The sequence below is a fragment of the Borostomias antarcticus genome (assembly GCF_949987555.1).
Source record: "Borostomias antarcticus genome assembly, chromosome: 15".
Taxonomy (NCBI): domain Eukaryota; kingdom Metazoa; phylum Chordata; class Actinopteri; order Stomiiformes; family Stomiidae; genus Borostomias; species Borostomias antarcticus.
The window spans coordinates 14,865,868-14,881,249 of record NC_140248.1 but is presented as its reverse complement, the minus strand read 5'-3'; the positions used below and the strand labels follow the sequence as shown (position 1 = coordinate 14,881,249).

At 46.8% G+C, this 15,382-nt stretch overlaps 2 protein-coding genes across 3 annotated transcripts in view; both read left to right on the top strand.

The window, feature by feature from the left end:
- The first annotated feature begins 2,991 nt into the window (after positions 1-2,991).
- On the top strand, positions 2,992-6,282 carry LOC311318402 (uncharacterized protein). The gene is made up of 2 exons (XM_084449732.1): positions 2,992-4,291; positions 4,379-6,282. The coding sequence occupies exons 1-2, from the start codon at positions 3,544-3,546 to the stop codon at positions 5,353-5,355; spliced, it is 1,725 nt and encodes a 574-aa protein (XP_084305858.1). The 5' UTR covers positions 2,992-3,543; the 3' UTR covers positions 5,356-6,282.
- Positions 6,283-9,789: 3,507 nt separating this feature from the next.
- The window catches only part of ltbp3 (latent transforming growth factor beta binding protein 3), a 39,968-nt gene continuing 34,375 nt past the window's right edge, over positions 9,790-15,382 (top strand). For both annotated transcript variants that reach the window (XM_084449730.1, XM_084449729.1), the window contains exon 1: positions 9,790-10,402. In XM_084449730.1, coding sequence (XP_084305856.1) covers positions 10,162-10,402 — 241 coding nt within the window. In that variant the 5' untranslated portion in view covers positions 9,790-10,161. The remainder of the gene's footprint in view (positions 10,403-15,382) is intronic.

Here is a 15,382-nt window from a genome sequence, read left to right as displayed (position 1 = left end):
CCCCCACCTCCATCTCTTCATGGCCTCTAAACACCGCCATACTACACCTGCACCAAGTCTACTGGTTATCGTAGAACAGATATCAGCTCTTAACGACAGTGTGGCACGCTGACTCCTCCTTCCACATCTTGTTTTCACTAGCTGTCAGCAGTGGGACCCACATAGATATACCATTGCGGTGCGTTGTGAGATATGTAGATAGACCCGATGGAGAGATGGGCACAGATACATCTTGTTGTTATGTCTAGGCTCTTGAGATGACACCTCTCCACACACCCTGGTCCAGCACGCCAGTGTTCATCAGTACTGACGTCTCTCAGTGTCCTTCTTCAGTAGGCTATGTCCACGTATGTTATCTTCCGAGCACCGCGGGTGGCTACATCAAAATGTATCTTGTTACAAAATACAAAATACCACTCAAATGTATCAAAAAATACTGGTGCCAGAAAAAGTATTAAGATGAAATACATGTATTTTTTATTTTCAAAATGCAGGAAAATACATTTGTAACATTAGGCATTATGATTATGTACAAAATGGCAGAACATGTATAAAGAAGACACGGGACAGTGTACTTTAGTGAGAACCGTTTACTCTCTAACTCCGTAAGCCGTAACCCAGCCCTTCATACATCCGTGGGGCCCCGAGCATCAAGGGAACAACAGAGCATTATGGGAACAGTAGTCCTACTACTACATCTCCTCCTTTTAGCTAAAGTCATAGGCCTACTCCTTTTAATTACCCCTATAACATAATCAATGACTAAAATAAACATAAATGTGCTGTTCTCTTTTTTAACATTAGCTGCTCTGTTTCTCAACAATACCCTCACAGTATATAGGCTACATCTAAACTTCAACTTTGCCTTTTCTTTGCACGAACAATATTCTTTCCCTCATTATCTACAAGTCCATTCTCTCAGGTGGCTTTGAAACTCGACCAGACCTAGTAACAGTCCCTGTTGGCCTAAGATGACTCCTGTTCCTCCTCAGAAAACCCCGATCAGTCTCTACAACATACGATCTGGGAGTGTCGGCAGGCCTAACGACTGTCCCGGCAGATCTCTCTGTGGTAATCCAGACTTTCTGTCCAGATGGGAGCTCTGGGAGCGGTCTAGAGCGGTGTCTCCGGTTGTAGTGTTTCGCCTGCCTCCTCCTTCCCTCCTCATCCTTCTCGCGAAAAGCCTGCAGATCCGGCCACTTAGGATCTAACTTGGCTGTAGGTTGTGGTAGGGAGGTCCTCAGGTTCCTCCCCATCAGCAGCTGAGCTGGTGAGAACCCGTGCTCCAGCGGAGTGGCTCTGTATGCCTGCAGCGCTCTGCCGTGATCGTCGTCCTTTTTCCACAAGTCCTTGATGGTCCGAACTGCTCGTTCAGCTTCCCCGTTCGCCTGGGGGTAACGCGGGCTGCTTGTAACGTGTGCGAACTGGTGTTCCTTTGCAAACTGCCTGAACAGTTCTGAAGAAAACTGAGGGCCGTTATCTGATACAACAGTCTCTGCAGTTCCATGCCTCGCAAAGGCCTCCTTGATAGCTCTAACAGTAACCTCAGCCGAAGTGTACCTAAGCTCTGCTACCTCAATATACCTTGAGAAAAAATCTATGATCAAAAGGTAGTGTTTGTTAGACCACTCAAACAAATCCATACCGACCTTCTGCCACGGACGGTCTGGGACTGGGGTGGGCAACAGCGGTTCACAGTTTTGTGTTCTGTGCTTCTGACATAGTTCGCACCTCTCCACAATCTGACCTATCTGAGCGGAGATTCCAGGCCACCATACAGACTCCCTAGCTCTGGCTCTGCATTTTGAAATCCCACTTCTGACACCATGTATAAAGAAGACACGGGACAGTGTACTTTAGTGAGAACCGTTTACTCTCTAACTCCGTAAGCCGTAACCCAGCCCTTCATACATCCGTGGGGCCCCGAGCATCAAGGGAACAACAGAGCATTATGGGAACAGTAGTCCTACTACTACAGAACATTCCGATTTTTATAAGGTACACAAGGCTCTGGTGAGAGTAGCCTACTTTGAACCCTACAGGAAGGAAGTAGAATGATATTGATCGTACTGTGACCCGCTCTTTCTGCTGCTGCCCACAAGCCTGCCAAGCTCCTCACCGACCGCTGTGTAGCACATCAGCAACAGAGAGATGACAACTGAGATGGAATATGGGGTTCAGAACTTATCCGTTTGGCTCTGGTAGAATCTGACCCTCTCCTCTCCAAACAGGACATCTCCTCCAGCGAAGACTCATGAAAAATCTCACAAAATCTGCAGATGGTTGTTTACATCTTTTGAAAACCACTCACCATGTAAAAGATAAAAAACAATCCAAAGTAAACCTATTATCCACTGTGGATCAAAAACAACTAGACCAATCTGATCTATAGGCTACACAATTATTAAGCAATAGCCCATACATTACTTGTATCTTCATTTGCTTTTTGTTTATTTATTTATATAATTCTTATTTCTAACATCTGCCCTTTCCAATTATTGTTTTTAATGTAACGTTTGTACTGTCCACTATTTTGTATGACCCTGTCTTAGGTCATGTTTGCCATAATGGTTTGCGAAAAAATAATTAATAAATAAATAAATAAATAAATAAATAAATAAATAAATAAATAAATAAATAAATAAATAAATAAATAAATAAATAAATAAAAACGCGCTATCTTGTAGTACGGATGTTGGCGTAATTCATGTGCGACTGTCTCATAGCCATGGATGTGCTCATAGCCAATCAAAAGTCAAACGCCCTGCTGAAGAACCTCTTCCTTTGGGACTGCATGATTTATTCTCCAGCGCAGCACGGCGGGCGGGGGACCGGCGGTTGGTCTTTTACAAAATGCCATTTTGGAATTAAGCCCCAAACTCCTCCTACCATTGTGATCCATAGTCCCAAAACGTTCTAACCTCTTGGAGTAGCTAGCTACACAGGAGCAGTCGTTTAGGTCCTCACTCAGCTAGCAGTAGTTAGCCAATAGCCAGTTTGGTACGATCTAAACACAAGGAGGTATTAGCGATCTAACCGCGCGACATCATTCAGCTCCCACAGTTTGTTGTTAGCTAGCTAGCCCTAGTTTGCCATTAGTTGAGAAAGGCTAGCGTTAGCGTAGCTATAGCTATTCTGAAATCAACGATTAGCTGTAATGAGTAACGACGTCGTATATTATATAGCTAGCTAACTAAATTTCGAGAATCTACAAATTACTAGGCATAATACTAATTACCAAGGTAGAAATTAGCCAAGACTCAGTGGAACGTTATAGTTTAAGAGCGTATAGCTAGTGCTAGATTGCAAAAAATTGAGCCACGTAGCTATCTAGTGGTAGCCTGTTAGCCGGTTAGCTATCCTGTGAACAACCAACCATCTGGCGCTGAGTTGCTTGTCTAGCCGACGTGACTTAGGTTTCCAAGCTAGAAGTAATGACACATTTTCGGCCCTGCTGAAAAAGTGCATGTTCTAGCTCCATCCTCGGCGTGAGCTGACGACAAATTAACTAGCTAACGTTAGCTATAAGCTAGCTACACCATCATGACTTCCAGGCGGAGTAACGTTAATTGTAGCGGGGACATGGAACCCTCTCCCTCAGGTAGTAATAGTTCAACCAGTGGTAGTAATCGTAAACAAAGTATAATCAACCCCCCTAACAGGGCTGGTTCTGGTTCTTATTACGAACGCAAAGTAGAAAAGCCTGGGTACGCTAATTCCTTGGCATCACAGGGAAAGAGCGTGACAATGTCTTCGTTAAAAACACGTTTGGCCCCGACCATCCGTTCTGCGTTATCTGTCGCAGTAGACACCCTCTTGGGCGAGGTAGTGCTTGTGTTGAACGAGACGCAACAGGATTTGATAACCAAGGAGCAAGAGAACGAAAGACTCAAAGTGCGTCTCGAGGTCTCGGAGAGGGAAATGAGGACCTTGCAGGAATGTCTGAGCAGTGCGCAAAAACTGATCGATCAGCTTCAAATTCCGTACTCGGGCTCTCAGACTGTCAACCAATCGGTCTTCGCACCCTCGGTGTCCTCCATGGGTTCTATGAACACTAGTATGGACAGGGACCATCAGACCCCCCAGAATGTGAACGGTGCTGACGCCCGGTGTGTAGCTGGGGTCAACCTAGGGCTGGGCGGCCCGTTGGACGAGTCTCTTCACGGATATGACAACAGAGATGACTACAAAATGTGTCAGCTCTCTATCCAACCAGACGGCTCGGTTACCAATCACACAATGGATTCCTTCAATACCAACCCGTCTGTGTGCTCTGACTCTACCAGGCCAGGTAACTGTCTGCTATAAGCCATTGTGTGTCGTATTGTCAAACGAATCATACAGTTGTGCTCCTATTTCTTCCCTTTGATGATCACAGATGATAGACCGCCTCAGGGAGCAGGTGGAGGGCCAAGGTTCGAGGTGAAGCAGGAGCAGGGCCCCGGTCCGGGGCAGAGCCAGCCCTGCCGGAGGGGGACGGGGCCAAGGGGTGACGGCAGAGTGGGTGAGCCGGAGCATCAGACGGCCCAGAGCGTGGGGGAGCTAGGCCACATCCACGTGGTAGAGGAGGAGGCGGCGGCACGCTCCCTCAGCTACCCCCTCCGCCACCCGAGAAGCATGCGGCCGCGCACGGCTTCCGGCACCGACGGACAGAAGGCAGCGGCCGCCAGGCCCTCGGCGGGAGCGGCCAGGGGTGACAACGTGTCCCCGGGGAGGGGCGAGGAATCGGCCGGACCCTCGACCTCAGACCTGGCGGCGGTGGACCCGGACGTGGACCGTCCCCACCACTGCCTGGAGTGCGGGAAGACCTTCCGCCTGATCTCCAGCCTGAAGAAGCACATCCGCATCCACACGGGGGAGAAGCCCTACCCGTGCGGCGTCTGCGGCCGGCGCTTCCGCGAGTCGGGGGCCCTGAAGACCCACCTCCGGATCCACACCGGGGAGAAGCCCTACTCCTGCTCCGAGTGCGGCAACAGCTTCCGCCACCTGGACGGCCTGCGCAAGCACCGGCGCACCCACACCGGCGAGAAGCCCTACGTGTGCGCCATCTGTGGCAAGCGTCTGAGCAGGCTGCAGCACCTCAAGCACCACCAGCTCATCCACACCGGAGAGAGGCCGTGCTCCTGCCCCTTCTGCCACCGCAGCTTCAAGGAGCCGGCAGCGCTGCGCAAGCACGTACGCACCCACCGGGACGAGCCGGGCCAAATGGACGGAGCCATGGGCGCCGGGGACGACATAGACCCAGACGCCATGGACGACATGAACAACCTCCACCCGGCAGCGCCCTCCCCTCAGATGAGGTTTGGCGAGTGGGGAGCTGAGGGGGAAGACGGCTCGGTGGTGGACTGTGTGTGAGGAGGGTCAGAGTAAGGGGAGCTCTGGTCGTACTTGTGCATACTACATTACGGCGGAACAATAAGCATAGAACTGTCTTCCTATTCCATTACCTTGTTAAACATTTTCTTTAGTGCAGACCCAGGCTATGTATATCTACCACAACCAGCGTTAAGAGTGTTGTATTGTAATCAGGGTAGCTTATGTCAGACATTCTTCCATGTCCCAGAGTCCCTCGGGCTCTCTTTGAGCTTTATAATCTTTTAGATGTGAAAGTAGCTTAGACTATATCAAATGTACAACTTCTACCATGTTCTTTTCAGTAATTCCTTGTAGTCTGACTCTCCATCCTTAAAAGTAAAAAAACAAACAAAAAAGAATTGCCGATGTCTATTGAAAACCTCCATCATGGTGCTCATTTTTGTTAATGTTGAGATGGAATGGCGTTATATGCAACCATGTCCAAAGATAATTTTATGGAAATGTATCAGTTCCTTTGCAAACTATTAATGCTAGTGTTTACTGTAAATATATATGTATCACCATATTTTCCTGTATTTGTAAGAAGGGCAAAACATCTATTTCTTTGTTATAGACGGATTATCTAATCAGTGCAGCAGAGCACAGTTCCAGTCTCAGCCTCTTATATCACTGTTATAGTATGTGATTATTATAAATGATATTGATTCTTATACAACTATTGAAAAAGTACATCTACCAATAAAAACTCTTGTAAAATGATGATAATGATATTGAAATTAGTTGAGTTAATCCTAGTATAGTTTGTGAGCTCTCTTGACCCATGGTAACAGGGTACTGCATTGTGTTTGTTTTTGCACGTTGAATTGAAATGTTTAATATTTTACTTCTAAGAATTTGGTATGAAATGTCAAATGATTTGCCTTTTGACATAAACCTGTCTTGTACATTTTTCAGTCATCTGATGCATCCGGTTAACTTGTCTTAATGTTATACTATTAAAGGACCTTTGTTCATACTGTTTTGCAAGCATTATTGGCCTGCTTATTAAAGGTCAGCATTACTAAATCATAATCACAAATACTGTATTGATTTTTACACTAGCACGTAGCTTGGGGAGGTAGAACGGCCGGCCTTGCGATCTCCAGTTCGATCCCAGCTTCCGGCAGTGCCGAAGTGTCCTTGAGCAAGACACTGGACCCCAAAATCACTCGTGCAACATGGTGGCACAGTACCTAGTACTGTCACCTCACAGCAAGGAGGTCTCTTCATGTTGCATGTTCTCCCCTTGTTTGCAAGGGTTTCCTTCCAAAGGACCCAATACGAAAAACGTGCAGAAGAGCAGATGCTCTTCAGTCTGGTCTCTGTCCAGGACCTGGACTGAGCACTTGGGACTTGGTCCCCGGGCGCGCTATGGCTGCCCACTGCCCCTGGAAGAGGACAGCTTGGATGGGAGAAATGCAGGGAACAATTTCCACCAGCGACCACCGAAGACGTGTGTGTGCTGTGTTGTCCTCATGTGTGTTTGTGTGTAACATATAAAGACCCCTCGAGGTCCAGAAATGTACGTAAGCCACGTTTTTAGGTGCCAGGCAGCCCCAGCTGCCGGTACTTCTTGTATTTTATATCTATAGCTTGAGATTTATTCCGCATAAAATCCGATGACAGGGAAAGATAGATGGATGGTGGAATGTCATAGGTATAGCTGAGTTCTGCTCATCTTTGTGGTTGCAGTGATGAGCGGTGGTGCACGTTGGTATGATGGGAAGCAGCAGATTCTCATGGTGTGGCTGAGGTGAGAACTGTCTCCTGAACTTCACTGTGACTGACTGTACGTATTCAAATCAATAAATAAGGATAAACATAAATTTCTCCCTGAGGAGAAATCGATAAACAATTCTGTTTCAACTCCATAGAGATTCCCCTAGTTATCAGATGGAGAGTTGGAAACCACAGTGCTCTCTCTGGTGTGGTCAGACTGGTGTTGAGGAGACAGCCCCTTGCCTGTGATCCACTCATTTTCCACAGACGCGACCAGCGGTTCTGCCCAGCTGTCCACAACGGATATGACACTGAACACACCCATGCCCACAGACGACGCACAAACATATGATACATATGGTAAGGTTACTCCGTCCATCTGTCTTGATTATAGTGGAAGTTGTAGGGAGCATGCACAAACACACACTGACGTTGTCCTCGTCATAGAAATGTTAATAATGTGTTACCCTGGGTCAGCGGGTGTAACTGGAAGCAAAGCTGGTCCGTTTGTGAGGCTGGAATGAGACGAACGCAGACCAGGGGCACAGCAGCACAAACGCTGCCAGAGCCAGATGGAACACATTGTGGGTAGTGTGGCTTATGTGTGGAAACCAGCAGCACTTACTGTTGTTAATCACAGAGGCACCATATCCTTTTTTCATATCTAACACATAAATTTCAGTACCCTTGGCCTGTCTGTCTGTCCATCCGTCTGTCTGGACTTTCCTCCGGCACTGTCAGCCTGACAGCATTCATATTTGGCAGGGGTCACGGTGGACAGACCATGATGGGGTCAGATTTGTAATTAATTTAAGTTTTGGGTAATTTTAACATAATATTCTGCCAGCCAATAGACATACTGTATAGAATAGAACCCCGCCCCCAGCGTTCCAGCTGCCAACTCTACAATTATTTTTGCCTGCTCATCAGCTGCAGGAGCTGCAGCTTTGCCCAAAATTAGTTCAGCTGCCCTGATACAAACACTGAACTATTACCTCGCACCAGACTGGACTTGCCAAACACAACATGTCCACTACATTCTGGGGGGGAGACAGGTAAATAATGGACTAAATGGCCAATTACTGATTGCTCCAACGGGTATCAAGACTAGCAGATACGTAAGTTACTTAAGCTGGAGTGACGGCAGATGTACAGTATTTAGTTGGTGTCCATAGTGCTCCAACGGGCATCAGTCTCAATAAGTACCAGAGGGCCCCCTTCGTCCCTCAGACGTACGCCGTTCCAGAGGGCCTCCTTCAACCCTATGCTGGCTGCCTTGTTTTCTCTTTCCCACAAATGTCAGTACTGACCTCAGAGCCACAGACTCCACCCTTCCTGTGGTCTGTACAGTCTGACACAGCACTACTGCCCCAGACTGGAGCGGCTTTGCCCCACTATGCTGGATTTGGATATAGATCTACTGTGTGGCGGTCATACTTTGGATATGAGAGAAAGCAGTTACAGTAGATTTACAAACAAGAGACACAATTATGTTAACAAACAAGAGACAGTTATGTTTCCCGTGTTGCTTGCAAAGCCATGACACTGCTGCAATTTGGCAATGACTTGCAACCCTGTCTCTAACAAACACCCTTATACTAAAATAAATGGCAGTAGATAAACATTTCCTCATCTACTTTCTTCTGTCAGGCGTGTACAAGTGATTGTATACAGCCACAGTTCAGTGCTATTCCCCGTTTATCATCCATTGAGACTTGTATAGTAGGCTAGCTGGGCAGGAAGGCAGTGGGCTACAGCAGGCCTTACTTTTATATTCTAGTTTGAGGAGAAAAGTTTCTTGAGCAGGTGTTTTCATGTGTTAAGCGTAGGCCTAACAGCTCGAACAGGGTTCTATTTCTGTGTAATGTTTGTTTGATTGTGACTGTGAGTTTCCTGTGAGCATGTTGTGTGTAGATGTGTGTCTTGGCTGTGGATGTCGCTGTGAGGGAACGGCAGAGGCAGAGAAATGTGAGAGCAGCCTGTGAACTCTCTCCAGGCCCATGCAGTCATTTCCTTAGCGACTAAAAAGCAAACATTCTCACTTTTCGGAGAGGAAGTGACTCAACCCACTCTCAACTCTCTCCTCGTGCCCAATCATACGACCCCACTGGATAAAGATCCTTGGCCCTTCTCACCTTGACGTATTGGTTGTTGGTTTAATTAACATGGTGTGTGGTCTGATCGCCTCTTGAATGATGTGGCTCTTTGATATTATCCTCATCCTGATTTGAATACGACTGTAGCCTACAACATCACTGAATTCAGTATTGTATTTTCATTCTTCATCAATTGGGTAGGCTAAAGGTCAGCCATTGGCATTCAATAACTTTGTTTCAGAACACTCTTGCCTCTTAGATATCCGACTTCCACTGGAAAGGTTGTTGCGCAGATTTTAGCATTTCGCGTTTTAGGTTGAATAGTTTCCTAGTTGCCAACATTGTTTTCCAGAGCGACGCGCACAGCTGTGTCGTTATGGTCGGCCGGATTGGGGGGAAGGATGGAGGGTGTTAGAAGAAATGAGAGAGAATGAGAAACTAACAACGAAACCACTTTCAACCTCAACCTAGCTCCTGCACTGCCTGGCTCGCAGCCAGGTCGCTCTGGAAGGGATTGGTTCCCTCTCCCTCTCTCCTCCCTTCTTTCCTAACCCAGATACGCACACTCCAGCCAGCCGAGCAACAGCAGGGAGAGGAGCGAGAAAACGGGACAGGAAAGGGAGAAAGTTATTTCGGTAACTTTTTGGGTTTAGCTTTCGGTATTTTGGTATAGATGGGCTAAAATATGACATACAATGTAGTCATTTTATTCCAAATGAATCATTTTACATGAGAGGAGGCTAACGTGCGATTTTTGAAGGAAAGGGGGCAAAAGCTATAGCCTACACTGGAGTTTTCTCCGCACTTTTCCGTTGCATGAGCCACAATCACAATCAAACAAATTTGGGATTATCTCTGGAAGTCGGGTCTGCTGTTTTCAGGCATCGGGTGGGAAAAGTAACAGGGCAGCCCAACTGCCGGAGTCGAAACCGTCGGTTTGCCAGTGTTATCGTCCCCATCTCCGCAGAACAGAGCAGTGAAGGATGCCAGGATGCCGCGTCTGATATTTTCCCATCTGCTCGTCGTTTGGCTGGCTGTCCAGAGGCTGGACTGGCGCGCAGAGTGCGCATCCACACGGGAGCGCTTCAAAGTGGTCATCGCCCCTCTGATCTGCAAAAGGATTTGTTTGAAAGGTCAATGCCAGGACACCTGTGAACAAGGCAACAACACCACGCTCATAGGCGAGAATGGACAGTCAGCGGATACTCTCACAGGTCCTGGCTTCAGAGTGGGTGAGTGATGATATTAGATGCTTAAGGCTACACTAAAGATATTAAGGCCCAATACAAAAGATCATATTACCTCTCTTGGCTCTCTCTACAAAGGTTGAGTCATCTTACCACTGGAAATGATACCTAATAGGCCAGCTGTGTGATTTCGCTTCACAGTGCATACAAAACCAGATTTTTTAGGAAGGGCCCTCGAGGTGATCAGCATCCCCTCTATTCTAAATATTTGCTTATCCAGCTCACACAGTGCAGTTGTGTTATAAATACAAGGTCATGGGTCATTGACATATTTCATCTTTCAACTCCTCTAATCTCGTCTCATTGTTGTCTGTCTGATGACTTGAGTCGCTCTGCACTGTATCAGATAAACGCTGTTAAGGCTGGGAGCCATGCAGTCTACACTCGCTTCAGGCAGGCCCTCCACCAGAAGTTCACACTGGAGTGCTCTGTTCCCTCACGGCCCATTATAGAGATGGCAAACAGCAACACGCTCACAATGAAAACAAGGCCAGTCCACTATGTACTATCAGTTTTGGCTTTAAAACAGCATTTGCCAGTTTTAAATTTGAATCCACTGGTATCCATGGACCCACATTATACCTACTTCTTTAAACATAACTAATGTAAAAACTGTAACATTTCTACCACGGTATACACATTTCTTTAATTAGAGTATACCCACCAGTCACCACCACTACACTCCTGTTTGAATCACAAGATCATAGCAGTATTGCCTCTGTTTTGAGAAAGCAGTGTCATATGTTCTCGGCTTATTCATTAGCTGTGATTAAGTGGTGTCCAATTTTCTATTGAACTGTCAGGGGCCTCAATTTTATTTTAAAAGGATACTCCCCACTTAACCCCTAATTAAGTTGTAACTTGTACAGACTTAAATTTTATTTTGAATGTGAACAGGATGCAAAAATAAATGGTGGTGGTCAAATTAAATGAGGAAACTGATTCAGTCACTGTGAAAGCTACATTATGGAAATGCATGCATCGCCGTCCTTGAAGGGTCGACTGTGGGGCCCTGTGGTCAGGGGTGGTTGAGAAACGTTCACATTCACTTAGGCATAATATACCTAGACACATATTTCATACACATTTACACCCTCTTTTACCCATGTTATTATTTTTCTACAACAGATGATTGTTGATTGTAATTGTAGCATAACTTTCAATGGTAGCCTACTCTTTTTGTTTAGGAATGTGTTTAAAGACTGTCTATAATCCATTTATAGGCTTAAGCTTTTCACTTCTTCCTGCCTCCCACCAAATGTTGAGCTTTTTTTCTCTGCATTGGGAATGAACTGTCTATAATTTATTACAAAACCATTCCAAAAGACCCTGCTTTTGTGAGTACAGCGAAGCACAGAATTGCTATTTAATGTAATTTGCTGGTCTAGATAATCAAACTTCTGTACAGATACGCTCCTGTGTCTGGCATTGTGCGGGTGCTGTAACCAGGCTCAGTATGTATGTACGGGGTTGTCTGGCAGAGGCCATAGACTGCAACCTGAGCCAGTGTCAGCCTCTGGCAGACCAAACGCGTGTGTTTGTGTGTGCGCGGACTGGACTGTGGACTCTTTTAGACAAGTGGAATTTTTTAACATGGTAAAATGGCTGCAGTCAGTGACAACAATATGAACACTTTTCCATATCTGAGTGGTCATGACGTCAGCAGTGGCCAGCCGGCCACAGCTCCCCACAGAGGCTGAGTTCCAGACAGAGTAGACCTGCCAGGTCCTCAGCAGATGACGACTTGGTGTTTAACATTGCCTGAATTAAAGTATTGTGTTGAAATAACTTTAAATTAACATATCCTCCTAATAACTTTTAAGTTAACATATCCTCTTTTACTGTATATCTGAATTCTAAACCTATCTGTGGTATTGGTAATGGGCCTTAAATGAAGTTCTGTAGGCCATTTTATTTGAAAAGTCCTGATTTTGCCAGAAGAGATTATATTTTCCTGAATTTCCTCCCAGTTCTCTCTCTCTCCGCCCCCCTCTCTCTCTCTGTCTCTTTCTCTCTCGCTAAGCTAGCCTGCTATGACTGTTTCATTTTCTTAGGGATTCTGTGTGTCACCGGAGCTCTATACTGTTAGATAGACTGTTGTGTAGATTGGAGAGAATTTGTGCTGTTTTTTCCTCCATTAATAACTGGTGACTAGGCAGGGGTTTTCCTGCACAGAAGATTTTTTGGCGCCTCCCAAAGAGATTTTAGCCAGAGCCAAAGGAAAATCATCAGTGCCAAAATGCTAAAAATGTAGAATAAAAATAGCAATTCAGATCCTCTCCAAATGTGTTTGATAGCTTGTTTCAAGTGCAGCCCATCCCTCTTTGTCCATGGTTTGGACCACTAGTAATCAAGATCATTAATAGACATGTTATCAGTCTCTTAAACATTTTGGCTTCATATCCATTTTGTGTCATGTCAGGAGATTTCCTGTGATTGTGAAAAGTGAGCTCAGTCAGACAAAGAATATAGGCCTAAGGCCTATAGGCTACTCGGTATAAAACCGAGGTTTCCCCAAAACATTGCGTGTGCATCACCTCCCAAAGACCCATTCTGAGCCAGGAAAAACCCTGCTAGGTGATGTGAGTTGTTGGTGTGTGTGATATGAGAGAGAAAGCCTGGAGTAGGAGACCACCCAGACCTCAAAACTGTGTGGAATCCAGAGGAGTTTGACACATATTAGCTACTGTACAGAAGAGACAGGCCACACTGACTGTAGTCCTATGCCATCTACCAACTGTCTTCTGGAAGAAACCTCAGTTCAGTTTGACCAGAAGAGATGGTGTCTGTGTGAGCTGGAGGGGGAAAGAGCTCTGGCTGCGTGACAAGCAAAGTGGAAGGGAATCCAGTGAGGTCACCGGTGGGCATACATTCAACCCCGACCCCCCACCAGCGTTGAATCACAGCAGCTCAGAGTGTACGACCCCGGTTTCACTGCACACAGACAGCACTCGCACCTCCTCTGAGGCTGTTAGCACTCAGGCATGCCATCTGTCAGCTGCCACTCGTCACCTAGAGCAGACCTGCTCCTCTCTCTCTCCTCTCTGTACCTGCTGAACCTATAGACCTGCTCCTCTCTGTCTCCTCCCTGTACCTGCTACACCTATAGACCTGCTCCTCTCTGTCTCCTCCCTGTACCTGCTGAACCTATAGACCAGCTCCTCCCACACTAACCCAAACTAGACACGCTCCTCCTACTCTCCCCTAAACTAGACCTGCTCCTCCTACTCTCCCCTAAACTAGACATGCTCCTCTTTCTCTTCTCCCTGTACCTGCTGAACCTATAGACCTGCTCCTCTCATCCTCCTCCCTGTACCTGCCTAGCCTAAATTAGACCTGCTCTTCTCTCCTCCTCTCAATTAGACTTGCTCCTCCCACTCTCCCCTAAACTAGACCTGCTCCTCTCTCTCCTCTCCCTGTACCTGCCAAGTCTAAACTAGACCTGCTCCTCTCTCTCCTCTCCCTGTACCTGCCAAGTTTAAACTAGACCTGCTCCTTTCACTCTCCTCTAAACTAGACCGGCTCCTCTCACTCTCCTCCCTGTACCTTTTGAGCCTCTCTGTATCCTGCCCTCACTGTCCTATAGTCTCCTATCTCCACACTGTGTTTACACTGTGCCAGCGCTGGAGAAAGCTCTGACTACACTCATTACCATTTGGGGATAAGGGGGAAAACGCTGTACATTTCTTTAAATCAATCACAATCCTCTTGGGCGGGGCAGTTGTTGTTTCACGTACAGTAGTCTGGATTGAATCTGACTGAGGCGGGAGAATATCCCATCACCACTGATTGGGCAGTAATAAACTAATGACAAAACTTATCCCCAAAACCTACATCTGGTGAGTCACAGACTACTCGTCATCTAAACTAGACCTGCTCCTCTCACCCTCCTCCCTGTACCTGCTGAGCCTCTCTCTATCCATCACTCACGCTGTCCTCCAGCTCACCATGGTAGTCCCTTCTACATCAATAGTTAAGGCTGAGCTGATCTTAGCATCTCTATACACGATTCTCTCATCATGAAAGGCATGGAACCTAATAGTCTCGCATAGCCAGATCTATCTCCACACTTCATTTACGCTGTGCCAGCGCTGGAGAAAGGTCTGTCTGCACTCATGCCCAATTCGTTAGCATACATTCGAATGACAAGGCTTATCTCCAAAACCAACATCCGGTGAGTCAGACCTTATGTAACATACAGACATGGCAGGTTTGAAAACATGTCTGTGTGGTCAGGCACGAACAGCTATTTTGGACTTGTTTAATAAGTGATTGGAAAGGCAGCTGAGCCAATACCCACATAGCAGTGGTTTTGGTCTGGTCCTCCCTGGGTCTGGGGTCAGCCGAGGATCATGGGAGAATGAAAGGTAAAAGAGAAGTCAGAATAACAAGCAGAGAGCTGGATCTGCCCTATCCTTCCCCTGTCTGGACTTTATTTTTTCTCTAAACCCCCCCCCTTCTCCTCCCCACACCCACTTCCTACCCCGATGCCAGCGTTCTGGGTGCTGTGGTCTGATGCCGGCGACCAGGTGTGCCACAGGCCAGGTGTGCCACAGAGCCAGTGCCCAGAGGTGAAGCTAGGCAGGCACAGCTCCGCTGCTCACACGCCTCTCTGTCCGTCTGTCTTTCTGGCTGTCTGTCTATCTGGCTGTCAGTCTGTCTGACTAGCTGTCTGTCCATCTGTCCATCTGTCCGACCATCTGTCTGTCCATCCGTACTGTCTGTCTGTCTGTCTGTCTGTCTGTCTGTCTGTCTGTCTGTCTGTCTGTCTGTCTGTCTGTCTGTCTGTCTGTCTGTCTGTCTGTTTGTCTGTCTGTCTGTCTGTGTGCCTCTCTCCGGCCTATATTCACTGCAAGACTCTGTGTGTGTGTGTGTGTGTGTGTGTGTGTGTGTGTGTGTGTGTGTGTGTGTGTGTGTGTGTGTGTGCGTGTAAGTGAGAGAGAGAGAGAGAGAGAGAGAGGGTGA

Bases quoted from the DNA above. Each gene is read 5' to 3' on its own strand.
- LOC311318402 (XM_084449732.1), top strand. From the start codon at position 3,544: ATGACTTCCAGGCGGAGTAACGTTAATTGTAGCGGGGACATGGAACCC. The intron at 4,292-4,378 runs GTAACTGTCTGC...TGATGATCACAG, and splicing joins CTCTGACTCTACCAGGCCAG to ATGATAGACCGCCTCAGGGA.